Genomic DNA, 13,957 nt, shown 5'->3' with positions numbered 1-13,957 from the left:
GCCAAGCCCCAGGGCTTATTTTCTCTGCCATACTCTTTAGCATTCTTTTGTCCTTGAATTGTTATGCGAGCATTAGTTTTATCACCCTGAATAAATTATAAGTTCCTGAAGGCAGGGATCATACTTCATGCTTCTGTTATCTTCAAGGCCTCAGTGAATATCTTCTTAATTGAACTCTATAAATCTGTGCTTGAGCTGAAGCTAAAACCTTTTTGAGTATTAAGTTTTTTATAGTTATTTCTTTCCAATATTATAATAATTATTTAATATTATATATTTCCAATATTACAACAATATATATCCAATATTATAATAATTATTGGAACAGAATACAGGTGTTTGTGGGTATAAATGCTCTGTTATTTGGCTTCTTCCAGGTTCTTTGGCTATGAAGGTGTGCCGAAAGGATTCCTTGGCCATCAAGCTCAGCAACAGGCCCTCCAAGCGAGAACTAGAAGAAAAAAACATTTTGCCCAGGCAGACTGATGAGGAGAGGCTGGAACTGAGGCAGCAAATTGGGACCAAGCTTACCAGGTAGGGACACTGGCCAGTCCTTTTCATTTCACAGTGAGACCGTAGTTATATTTTTCTGGTCATTGGATAAATCAGCCTTATTCATGACAGCAGAAGAATTTGCCTTACAGGTATCTGACTTCAAATCCAGGAATGGGGAAATGACAGTTATTCTTCTCTTGAGCCAATCATTCCATCTTTCTCACTTGCAAAGCCATTTAGTGTGTATTTTAGGTAGTTTTCGCTAAGGATGATCACTGAGCAGAGTCAATTGTAGCAAAACCAATATTGTCAAAAGAGTATTGCAAAGTCATGTTTTGTTGTTTTTGTGTTTGCTTGCAAGTGTAATTAAATAAAAACATTCCTATACTCAAAGGTTTCATGAATATAGTAACATGTAATATAAAACATCCATACTAAAAGACCCAATGTGTCTTTTTTTAGTGTAAGGGATCTGTTAAATATAGTTATATACTGACATATATGTCTATAAATATACATATATCGGTATATAGGCATATTAAACATATTCAAAATCTATATCGTTATATATCACATCAACACAAAATATATCAATAAATAAATCTCCATTTTGATGTATAAAATCCAGTTTTTTTCATAATGTGTATAGGGTAAAAATGTTTATGTTTCACAATACTAGAAAGCTACAAATTATATCACTGCACTTAACTTCAATTCCTGAACAACTCTAGAATACATTGTTTTTTTTTATTTATTTATTTTTTCCACCTAATAGTATTTTTCCAAATGCATGTAAGGATAGTTTTCAACATTTATTTTTATATAAGATTTTGATTTTCATCTTTTTTTCTCCCTCCATTCCTCCTCATTTTTCCCTTCTCCCCCTTCCCCAAGATGGGGAGCCTGATATAGGTTATGCATGTGCAATCATATTAAACATATTTTCACATTACTTATTGTTGTAAAAAAAAGAATAAAAACAAATAGAAAAGCTACAAAAAAGGAAAAAATTAGCATGCTTCAATCTGTATTCAGACTCCATTTTATTAAAAGAATGGTTAATATGCATCAAAGGAAAGCAAAAATCACTGAGTTAGTATGACTTCATCAAGAACAAGTCATATCAGAAAAATTAGACTAATAGACCAGAAAACTGATGTAGACATGTTAGCAAGCATTTGGCAAAGTCTTTTTTAGTATCCTTGGGACAAGATAGAAAGATATGAGTTGGATCAGGTACTCCTAAGTTGTAGGATGTGGACTCCTGGGAGAGACAAAGATTTTTGTAAGGTTTCTATGAATAATTATACATATCAAATATTACAATTTTGTCATTATGTAATTTCTTAGTTAAGTAAAACTAATGGTACTACTGTTATGTGGGTTCTATATAGTAGATCTGTGTATTTTTCATGCTAAATAAAGATCTTCATACTCAAAAAAGTTGGGATCCATTGGCCTAGATGATAGCCTAGTTAGAAGGATTCCATATAGTTGAAGGACCCATTGTTAACTTGGAAGGAGGTCTCTGGAGAAGCACGCCCCAAGAGCTGTCCAGTGCTATTTAATATTTTTAAATTACTTGGCTGAAGGTGTGGGTGGCATGTGGATAACTCAAATCTAGGATAGATAACTAACAAAATCCCAGCAGAATCAGGATTCTCCAATATCAGACCAGGTTAAAATAATGGGTCAAATCTAATAAAGTGAAGATTAATTGGAATAAATGGAAAGTTTTACGTTTAGGTTCAAAAAATCAACAACTTGAGTACATGATGGAGGATCTGTGTCTAGAAAACAGTTCCTGTGGAGTGATATTCATGGACTTCAAGCTCAGTATGAGTAAATAGGGCTATATAACAGCCTAACAAACTAATTTGGGCCCCACTGGCTTTTTTCAAAGGCTATCTTTGTCAACATTCCAGTCTACACTGTGTTCTTACCACTTTAATTGTTGCCGGAGTTGCTTCCTGCTCTTGTGCTACTGCTGTTGCCTCTTACTGTTTGTTTCCTCTTCCTCTTGGTGTATCTGAGTCTGAAACTACCTCATTGCCCATTAGGAGGATCTTTTTCACCTGTGTTCTTTGGGATCCAGACTGACTCTCTTTTTAAATTTTTCACTTTTTTCCTACTACATCTTTCCTCCCTAATATGTCAGACATAGCCATGGATACTAACTCTGAAATCTCTACCAAGCCTCTAAGTGAAAGGAAAACATTTGTGAATGAGATGGAGAATGACAGAGATGAAACAGTTAATGGTAATGTAAATGAAGAAATGGAGATGACAAGCTTGACAACTTTTTCCACTCACAATTCCTTTTTACCCAAGATATTTGTTTGCTTGTTTTTTGTCCAAGACATTTTTACATGACCCCAGGTATATAAAATAGGTAACAAATCAAATATTTACTGATAATAAATAATAATTTTGCAATCTCCACATTCAGTTACAAGATTCCATATGATCCCAAACTATAGTTTCAAAGGCTAGCAGGTAGATGAGGAAGGTGAAAAGGATGAAGAAAAAATAGTGAGCAAGAAGATGAAGATGATGATATGGAAGCTAAGAAACTAGAAGCAATTAGACAGTTGAAGATGTTGAGGAAGAGGCTGTTGAAATGAAAAAGCAAGGGCAGCCAGTTGATATCAGGAAGACCTGATTTAAATCTGGCCTCAGACTCTAAACTTCCTGGTTGTGTGACCCTGGATAAGTCACTTAACCCCAATTGCCTCAGCAAAAAAAAAAAGAAAGAAAGAAAGAAAGAAAGAAAGAAAGAAAGAAAGAAAGAAAAGAAAAGAAAATGAAAAAGCAGACCACCAAGAAAATAATTAGACATAGGGTTTGGAATGGGGAAAGAAGGTTAATTGTTTAAAAGAGAGAAATAAAAGGCTGCAGTTACCTATTAACCCTCAACATTCTGTCTCAAAGTCTAAACATGATCACTTTCAAATAGAGAGCCCAGTCTTAATGGGTGTTTACAACCCAATTAAATGCCATATTCCTGATAATCACTAACTATAATGAAAATTGACAACAGAAACAGGGAGAAATAAAAGAACTAAAACTTCTAAGGCCTAGTTTTCTTTAAAATTGTTTATATATATATTTTAAAAGAAAATGTTTATATTTTTATTTAGATTTTATATCTTTGCACATTTTTAGGATTGGTCAGTCATTTTCTCATAATTTTGGATAACTAACTCCCCCCCCCCAAAAAAAAAGCCTCTGATTATGTTCTTTATCCTGCTTCTGCTTTTACTTGTCCTATGATCATATTCCTACCAATCTCAAAGGAGGGGGAAGGGGAACTTGCTGAAAAATAAAAACAACTGTGATAAAACACACCATCTTGTTTCAGACATTCCAATAACTTTTGTATACATATCTCTATTTAGCTATAAAATAAATAGTTGATTTATTATATTTGGTAATTGGAAGGTCAGAAATAAAAGGGATGGGTTTTTTCTTTTTCCATTTTTCCCTCTTATTTTTCTTTATAAAGTTTTTTTTGAGGTTTCTTGCTTTGTTTTAAAATGTTTTGTTTTTTCTTTGATATATGTATGAAATATATTATCTAACAACAAATAGGTATTTTATTTTACTGAGTTGTTTTTAAAAAGAGAAAAAAATAATATTCTCTTTACGGCATTAAGAAGCCTTGTGTCCAAACCAAGGTAGATGATAATCATGAGGTGGCCTTCTCTGATTAAATTGAATCTATATTATTTAATCCCTTTCTGGGCACATTTTTAGAAGAATATTGATGGGCTATAGAGCACTTTAGAAAGAAAGCAATAAAGATAAGTATATCAAGTGAAGGACCTGGAGTTGTATAGCCTAAGGAATAAAACTAGCTAGCTATTTTCAGATATTTAAAGGGATGTCATTTGGAAGAAGGAATAACCTTATTCTATTTTGTCCCAGAGGACCAAACTACAAGATTTAAAAGAAGAAGATTAAAGTTCAATGTAAGGGGAAATGCTCTAGGAATTAGATCTATTCAAAAGTGGAATGGACTTTAGAAGTTTTCCCCTCAGTAGGGACCTTTCAGTGAAGACTATATGACTTTTGCTGTGAGGGTTATAGAAGAGATTCTTGTTCAGGTAGAAGTTGGACTAGGAGGTCTTTGATGTCCCTTCTGACTCTGAGATTCTGTGATTCTGTTTTATCAAAGGATGGGCAGGTAACACACTTTTTCATCAATATGGTAGACTGAGTTATTTTAGGATACTTTAGTAGAACTTACCTTTTTTAAAATAACATGCCTATCTCCTGGGGCATGCCATATTTTGATGTGTCAAGGTGGTATAACCTTATCTCTAAGACCAAATGACCTAGCTTCTCTGATATCCATCTTTTTTCCTTTTTGTCTTTTCAAGCTGGGTTGCAAGGAGACCCATAGGATTTGAGAGGAAGTGCTTGATATAATATTAGCCTAGAAATATGGGGATATCTAAGGAAAGCTCAAGAATGAATACTATTCTAAATCTTCCAGTCAGAGAGCTATGATTAACCTAAGGGTTATTCAACCTCAAACATTCCTTTGTGCTGTTCACAATATCCATATATTATAATTTCTGTCCTGTTAAGACCAAGAGAACCAGACATAGCAGCATACATTCACAATCCCTAGTTCTAAGGAGACTGAGACTGGAGCTCAGGAGCTCCAGTATGTGCCCCAAGGACCAGAAAACCATGAGGATACTTAAGAACTCTCTTAGGTCAAAAGCCTAGAAAGTCAAAAGTTTTCATATTAATTGTAATGAGATTGCATTTTTGAGTAGCTGTTTTATTTTCAGCTTAGGCTAGATGAGGAAAACTAATCTACAAAAAATAAATATTAAATATCTATCTATATACTATATATAGTATATAGTGTGTATATATATGTATATGTGTATATATATACATATATATACACATATACATATATATATATATGCTAAATCAGTGGTCCTCAAAGTGTAGTCCAAAGAATTGTTGGGTTCTCTGAAACTCTTTCAGAGGGTCTACAAATTCAAAATTATTTTTTATTTCTAATATAGTAAATAGTTATAAATATAGCCCATGTGAACAAAAACTCTTTGAACAGATCCTCAATAGTTTTTTAACAACATTAAGATACTGAGAACAAAAGTGTGAGAACCACTGTGCTAAATACTAAATAAATTGTATATATATATATATATATATATATATATATATATATATGTATACATACTAAATAAAAATGACAAGATGTATTTAAATCTTGTAATGGACTAAAAAGGAAGTCATTTGGACTAGCTCTTATACTTAGGTTAGCTAGTAATCAATGTCAATGAAAACCTTACTCTTTACCATTCCCAGGTTAAGATTTCACACCTGTGAAGAAAATGAACTTTGAAATGAAATTGGACCTCTGTAGTCAAGAAGGTAAATAGAAAAAGGTCACAGTTAAGATCTATTCTCACCAAGCACTTAGGTGTAGAAGGTGGAGGAACTTGGCAAAAAGTTAACTCAACCAAATAGTTTCCAACTATGAGTTTTCATGCATTCTTGACAGGAGGAGACCTGAGCTTTGAGATGAATTACATCTCAAGAAATTGAGCTTAATCAATGAAATAAGTCTTAATTTTGGGACTGCTTTAGAGGAGTGATGTCACTGGATGGATCACCAGCTTTCAGAAGGAACTCTTCTCTAAAGAAGAATGCAGATAAAATTCAGGTCAAACCATAAATTGGGGGTTAGGGGAAGACAAATGCAGTAGACAGGCAATCAATTTAGGCTTCAGGGACAGAGGAAAAGAAAGTTTCTGTTAAAAGAATAAAATGTCATCTAGGCCTTAGGGAAGCTATAGAGAAATCAAAACTTTACACAGCAAAACTGCCACACCCATCAATGCACTCAGAGAGTTGTTTTGATGTGGTTCTAGAGCAAATGATTCCCAATTGGAAGACATGAGGAAATTGCAGAGGAGGAGTCACAACACTAAATCCCCTGATTCCTGGAGCTGTCATTATGGAGCTGCTTCTACTACTACTTTTGCCTGCAAATGCTTCAAGCTTTCTTAAGATCTTTTTCCTCTCTCCTTCTTCCCTCCATAGTCATGTCCCTCTCCCCTACCCTTTTATACCTTCCCAAATATTCAGGACATCATTGGTGGTGAACAGGGAGGTATAATAGGTTCAGTTAGGAGATTGTAAAAGCCTTTGGGAAAGTGACATCATAAAAATATTTAAGAACTTCTAGTGTCAAGCAGTAGCTGTTTGCGATTTTTTTGGAAGGAGGTGGATCAAGATTTATATTTATTTTATATTGCTTATAACTAAGATTTTTCTTAATGTGGAAATATGTGACAAATTGTTTTCCAAGTATTTTGTTGTGTACTTTGCGTTTCTGGTTTCAAAAATAATAATACTTATAAAACATTTAAAGATTTGAAAAGCATTTCATATATATTATATCATTCAATCCTAAGAACCATAATGAGATAGGTGCTGTTATTAACCCCATTCTATAGGTGAGGAAACTGAGTCCACAGATGCAGATCATATAACTAGGAAGTATCTGATGTGGAACCTGAACACTGTTCTTCCTGATTACAAAGCCAGCAGTTTATCTACCTTACTGCCAAACTGTCTTTGTTTGCCCTACTCACATTTATATAATATAAACTAGTCTAACTTATGGGGCTGGTCACCTATACTAGAACCTTTCCACGGGGGAGGTATTGCCCTCCTCACTCCCAGTTCCATGAAGAACCAGTGATGACACTTGGCAAAGACACAGATTACCATCTATCAAAAACTTAGAATTCTAAGAAATCTTCTGGAACTTTAAGGGGTTAAGCAACTATGTCAAAGGCAGGATTCAAATTCAAGTCCACCATTCCCTAGCCCCAACATATATATTTCCCTCCTTTCACCAACTGGAAGTAGAAGCCATAAAACCAAAAGAGGATATTTATGAATGAATGAATGAAAAAAACATTAATTGAGCACCAAGTACTAAGAATGCTTAGTGAATGGAGTGCCAGGACTCAGGATCTTCCTGAATTCAAATCTAGCCTCAGATACTTACTATAGCTGTGTGAGCCTTAGCAAAGCACCTAACCCTGTTTGCCTCAGTTTCCCCACCTTTAAAATAGAGCTGGAGAAGGAAATAGCAAATCACTCCAGCGTCTTTATCAAGAAAACCCCAAATGACATCATAAAGAATCAGATATGCCTGAAAAATTACTAAACACATCAACACTGTGCTAAAGCTCATGCCCTTGAAGCTATTTTTGCTTTCTCTAGCAACCTCTTGGCATATGAGCACCTTTTTTTTTTACTGTGCCTCTGCATCAGGGGTGGGGAACTTCCAGCTAAGGCAAACTCAGGCGGGCAAAGCTGAGCTGAAAGTTTGAGTTCTATAAGTTGATAATTTTGTTTGGCTCCTGAATGATGTTATAAATATTTTAAATGACCCTTGGCAGAAAAAAAGATTTCCCATCCCTGCTTTACATTCATCATACTCAGACTTCACAAATGCCCCTCAAAAAAATATAATCAGAGCTACAGGTAAATATGGGAACCTGAAAGAAAGGAGGAAAAGCAAAGTGGATTTTTCATATGTCCTCCAGCTGAAATGTGTTATGTCCCCTATTAGAATATGAAGTCCTTGAGAACAAACACTTATTTTTTTCCTTTTCTCTGTATTTCTAGAACTTAGTGGTTGTTGCTAAATGAAAGTTTTTTCATTTATTCATTCATTCAGTTCCATACACCAACAGAGATCCAGAGACTGCTATGGTGCTCTAGATTCTGTGACTAAAGTGGAGTAATAGCAGTTGGTCCCGTGAAGGTGTACTATGGTGTATGTCTCTTCCCCTGCCTTGTTCATCATCCCAGACAGAAAGAAATAAAGCAGAGTAATCCGCAAATTCTCAGGGCAGATGGTGAGCATGGCCAAAATGTGACTGCCAGCCCAGGTGTGCTGACTAAGAACTTTGCTTTGTTAGAATTTTGCTTGCTCTCCCAACACAGTGCATCTGTGTCTCTCCTCCAGTAAGGTCACCTTGGTTAAGCAGTGAACATTCAGTAATGATTTTGAGCAGCTGTTTTGTACAGAAGTGGGGAAATAGTGTGGGTGAACCAGGTTCTCATTTAATTTGGGGAGGATAGGGGAATTGTGTTGAATATAATTTTCATGTGGAAGAATTCTGGCATGGTGGATAGAACCCTGGTCTTGGACAAATCCAAAAGACCTGGCTTTGAATCCCACATTAAACACTTGCTAGCTGTATAGCACTGAACCAGTCTGTTCACTTCTCTGAGATTCTGTTACCTCGTTTATTAAATGGGAATGAAAATAGCACCTGCCTGCCCCACTATGTCAAAATCAAATGAGATAATATTTTAAATCAGGGGTCCTCAAACTATGGCCTGCGGGCCAAATGAAGCAACTGAGGATGTTTATCCCCCTCATCCAGGGCTATGAAGTTTCTTTATTTAAAGGCCCACAAAACAAAGTTTTTGTTTTTACTATGGTCCGGCCCTCCCACAGTCTGAGAGACAGTGAACTGGCCCCCTATTTAAAAAGTTTGAGGATCCTTGTATGCTTTGCAAGTCCTAAGGCACTATATGAACTGCTAATGCTATTATTGTGGTTGGTGCTATGGAGAGACCTTGGTCTGGGTTCAGAAAAACCTGAGTTCAAATGTGGCCTTAGACACTAGCTGGAAGACCTTGTGCAAATCATTTAACCTCAGTTTCCTCAACTCTAAAATGGGGATAATGATTGCACCTACTTCCCAGAGTTGGTGTAATAATCAAATGAGATATTCTCAAAGAATTTGGAAGCATGACTGACCACAGTAAGCACTATATAAATGCTACTTGTTATCAGTAGTTCTAGTAGTAATAATAATAATATTATAAATAAGCCATCAGATTTAATACAGGGATGTCAAATTCACAGGGGTGATAGGGCAAACAAAACTTACAAGTGTTCACAGAGATCTTTTTCTATTTGAATTTGGCACGACTGAATAGAAAACAGGTCTTAAAGTCAAGAAGACCAGCTTCAAATCTAGTTTTAGACACATTAGCTGTGTTATAATTAGTTAGTTGACACAGAAGTCACCTAAAATTGCACTACCCTTAGGAACTCTCTAACACTATCAATTGAGAGTCATGGAGGGAATATACTTACTTCCCCACACCAATAAAATAAAATGTCATTTTCCACCCCCAGAAAAGGAAGTTTAGGACACTTTCTCCCAGAATGAAAATCAGGCCCAGTACTGATAGCCACACAAACAAAAGTAAAAATCAAGAAGAAAGTAAAGAAATAAAAGATGATGATCTAAGCAGGTCCTGTAGACAGCAGCATATGTTCTATCTGCATATAATAACTATCACCATGATACATCAGCATTTCACTACTGTGTTAAATTTATTTATGAGAAGGAAACTAAGGGGAAAGAATACTATTTTTCTATATATTGAACTCGTACACAGAATCTAATCCCTCTCAGATATGAGTATTCCCCATCTATAAAAGTCTAGAGTTTTTGGTCTCTGGGATTTATAGAAACAAACTAGTTGACCTTAAGTCCCTATAGGTTTCTATGTTGAGTTGACGGGGAATTACCATGCATAAAATGTTTTGCTTCTGTATCATGAATAGGATCCAGAGAGATGTAAGTCTGCTATGCACACTGTACACCTCTGAAGCTTCAGGTTTGTTGCTCCCTGCCTTCTGAAGCAGCTCAGAAAATCTCACCACATTGAAAAGAATGTGGCCAATTGTCCTGCCCTCAGGGAGACCCTTAATTGAATGGAAGGGTGAGGAGCTGTCTGGTTCCCATGAAGCTCCCAAAGGGGGTTGTACAAAAGCTGACAGGTGAGAGGTTGGAGATTATCTGCAGAATAAGCCCCAATGCTCAAAGACAGAAGCATAAGGAATTATTCCCACAGGAAACTATTCTCATGGTATCTTTGAGATGACTCTTTTCACCTTCTTTCAGTAACTTGTCAAGGCTGTCGAGTAAAAAGAGCAGCTTCAAATAAGTCGGTGAGTCAGGGAGGAGCTGTCTGCTATCACAGAGAAGAGGATGTGATTGGCACAGTGAATGGTCAATTTATTCTCCCTTTTCCACTGTTGTGTTCAATTCAGAGGTGGCTGACTTTGGGGGCGAACATTACGTGTTATTCAGGTCTTTACAAGCCCTAAGTCATTGCATTCCCCAAACTCAAAGCCTAGGGAAGCACAGTAGGGCCCCAAAATCCTCTGGGACTCCTCCAAAGTCTCCAAAACTCCTTGTCCTCTCTATTCTTACAGGATTTGTCAGGCTTCATAGAAAAAAGAATCAGCTTTAAAAGGTTTTAACCAGTGTCATATTTCTAGGTAGTGATGGCTCTAACATTTTTCATTTGCCCAGGAGATTTGCTATTTTTCTTATTCATTAATTGAACTCTTACCTTTATAAATTAGGCCCTTCTATTTTAAATCATATTTCCAAAATGTAAAAAATCATTAAAAAAAAAAAAAAAAAAAAAGAATATAGGGTCAGCAAGGTACTACAGTGGACAGAGCACCAGCCCTGAATTCAGGAGGACCTGAGTTCAAATTTGACCTCAGAAACTCAATACTTCCTAGCTGTGTGATCCTGGCCAAGTCACTTAATCCCAATTGCCTCAGGGAAAAAAAAGAATGCAGAAAATCTGTTCAGCCATTGATGGGGTCTCCCAACAACTCTACTTCCCAACATAGGACTTTGATAGATTGTCAGGGTCAGGTCAGATAGCTGGGCAGATTTCCCATATCAAACCATTCTTTTAAGATTTCTGGGAGTGGGACTTTTAAAAACTAGTGGTGATCTAAGTGATATCACTCAGGGAGAGGCTGAGTTCTACCTCCTTTTCCTGCCCAGAAAATATCTGATTCTGCCCGTGGGAACTTTTTCCCTATGATTTTCATCATTTGTCAGAGAAGGAAAGGTGGGAAAGATAAACAAAAATTTTGGAACGTTCTTAGCTTTTAAGAGCCTTTTGATCCTAAGCAAAACTTTGGAATGATGGGCAGGAGGCACTGTCCGAGCTGAGAGACATGATCTTTCAGTCTGGAATTCCTTCCTAACCAGTGTAACTATCTGACAGAAGCATTACACATTCCCCACCCAGAAGGAAAAATGGCCTTCTTCATTTTTGTCATTGCTTCCCATTGGTATTAATTGAGTACCCACCTGAGCTGCAAATAGACACAGCCCCTGTGTCTCAAAATCTAAAAATATCCTTCAGGAGAAGCTGTTAACTAACTAAATTGGTTTTAGAAATTGAATCTCCTTTTTTTGTTGTTCTTTATCTAACAGATTTTGGATACCAGGACAGGCTTGCTAATTTTGCTAGCCACATACCCCTGGGGTCTTTTCCTCCATTTTGCTGCCTTTCCACATGTTGCCATGGGCAAAATCAAATTACTAGGTGTCCTGATAACACTTCTACCAATTAATTAAGAAAAAATACAGATTTTATTGGAACTGCTTGGGATAACATGAAGGAGAACTACAGAACCATTCTTTATCACAAAATGTATATTCAGGGATGTTTTTAATAATAATGCACAGATCACTAAGGAATCGAGTTAGGTTTTTTATTGGTGGTAGCTTTTTTTTTTTTTTAGAAAATTTGCACATAAAAATCTGTGTGCATAGAACATTTTGAAACAAATCCTAATCTATTTTGACTGCTATCAGGTTTTTTGGCTTGATCTTTGAAAGGTATGGGAGTACCATATACCTAAGAAAAATGTGTGTGTGTGTGTGTGTGTGTGTGTATGTGTGTTAAGTACTAATGTCTTTGTCTTTAGGAAGCCATGATTAAGCTTCAGACATCATTCAGGTATTTCTCAGAATGCATACACATGACTTTCAAAATAATGTTAGGATAATTAAAAGTTACAGTCAAGGAAGCCTACAAGTTTCTTTCTTCCTCAATGTCAGATTGAGAACAAGGTTTGAGGCACAATGACCCATATATGGTGAGAATACATGGTTTCAACTAGAAAATGCAAGACCTATCATGGAATGACATGCCATATCCAGCCTCCTAGTATATGGGCATTCCTCCCCAAGCCTACACTTCTTTCTCAAAGTAATGATATCAGACACTTCTATAATACTTAACCCTTACCATCTTATTTGAACTTCATACTTCTTTGAGGTTTGTACTATCATTAACCCCATTTTATAGACAATAAAATGAAGGCTCAGAAATGGCAAGTCACACAGGATCACACAGCTTTTATGCATTTAAGTTTGTATTCAAGATCAGGTATTCCTTACTTGCATGACCAGAGCATTATTCATAATACTACACATCTCCTTTATCCAAATCATTCTTTTTTCCTACAAGATTTAAACTCGAGTTGCCAGTTTTCCATGAAGCTTTTATTGACTTTAATCCTCTCTTTAGTTAAAAAATTTCTTCCAATTCTCCAGTTTTCTTAGTAAACTTTTTTATCTCATTTGACCTCATCACACTGTAACTTGTACAGTCGTCTTCTATTGACCTGTCCCTTTAATAAAAGTTAAGCTCTTTGTACAAACAAAACTAATGCAGACAAGATTAGAAGGGAAGCAATAAACTGGGAAAATATTTTTACAGTCAAAGGTTCTAATAAAGGCCTCATTTCCAAAATATATAGAGAATTAACTCAAATTTATAAAAAATCAAGCCATTCTCCAATTGAAAAATGGTCAAAGGATATGAACAGACAATTCTCAGATGAAGAAATTGAAACTATTTCTAGTCATATGAAAAGATGCTCTAAGTCATTATTAATCAGAGAAATGCAAATTAAGACAACTCTAAGATACCACTACACACCTGTCAGATTGGCTAAGATGACAGGAAAAAATAATGATGATTGTTGGAGGGGATGTGGGAAAACTGGGACATTGATTCATTGTTGGTGGAGTTGTGAACGAATCCAACCATTTTGGAGAGTAGTTTGGAACTATGCTCAAAAAGTTATCAAACTGTGCATACCCTTTGATCCAGCAGTGTTACTACTGGGATTATATCCCAAAGAGATTATAAAGAAGGGAAAGGGACCTGTATGTGCACGAATGTTTGTGGCAGCCCTTTTTGTAGTGGCTAGAAACTGGAAACTGAATGGATGTCCATCAGTTGGAGAATGGCTGAATAAATTGTGGTATATGAAAATTATGGAATATTACTGTTCTGTAAGAAATGACCAACAGGATGATTTCAGAAAGGCCTGGAGAGACTTACACGAACTGATGCTAAGTGAAATGAGCAGGACCAGGAGATCATTATATACTTCAACAACAATACTAGATGATGACCAGTCCTGATGGATCAGGCCATCCTCAGCAACGAGATCAACCAAATCATTTCTAATGGAGCAGTAATGAACTGAACTAGCTATACCCAGAAAAAGAACTCTGGGAGATGACTAAAAACCATT

General features: G+C 36.0%; 1 protein-coding gene across 9 annotated transcripts in view; it reads left to right on the top strand.

The window, feature by feature from the left end:
- Nucleotides 1-13,957, top strand: part of PHACTR1 (phosphatase and actin regulator 1) — a 622,984-nt gene that overhangs the window by 551,666 nt on the left and 57,361 nt on the right. For all 9 annotated transcript variants that reach the window (XM_031946843.1, XM_023496332.2, XM_031946844.1 and 6 more), the window contains one exon: nucleotides 378-534. In XM_031946843.1, the coding sequence (XP_031802703.1) occupies nucleotides 378-534 (157 nt within the window). The remainder of the gene's footprint in view (nucleotides 1-377; nucleotides 535-13,957) is intronic.

This window comes from Sarcophilus harrisii, chromosome 1, assembly GCF_902635505.1.
Source record: "Sarcophilus harrisii chromosome 1, mSarHar1.11, whole genome shotgun sequence".
In the NCBI taxonomy this organism is placed as follows: domain Eukaryota; kingdom Metazoa; phylum Chordata; class Mammalia; order Dasyuromorphia; family Dasyuridae; genus Sarcophilus; species Sarcophilus harrisii.
Note: the sequence above shows the minus strand (reverse complement) of the source record. Positions and strands in the feature narration are given on the sequence as shown.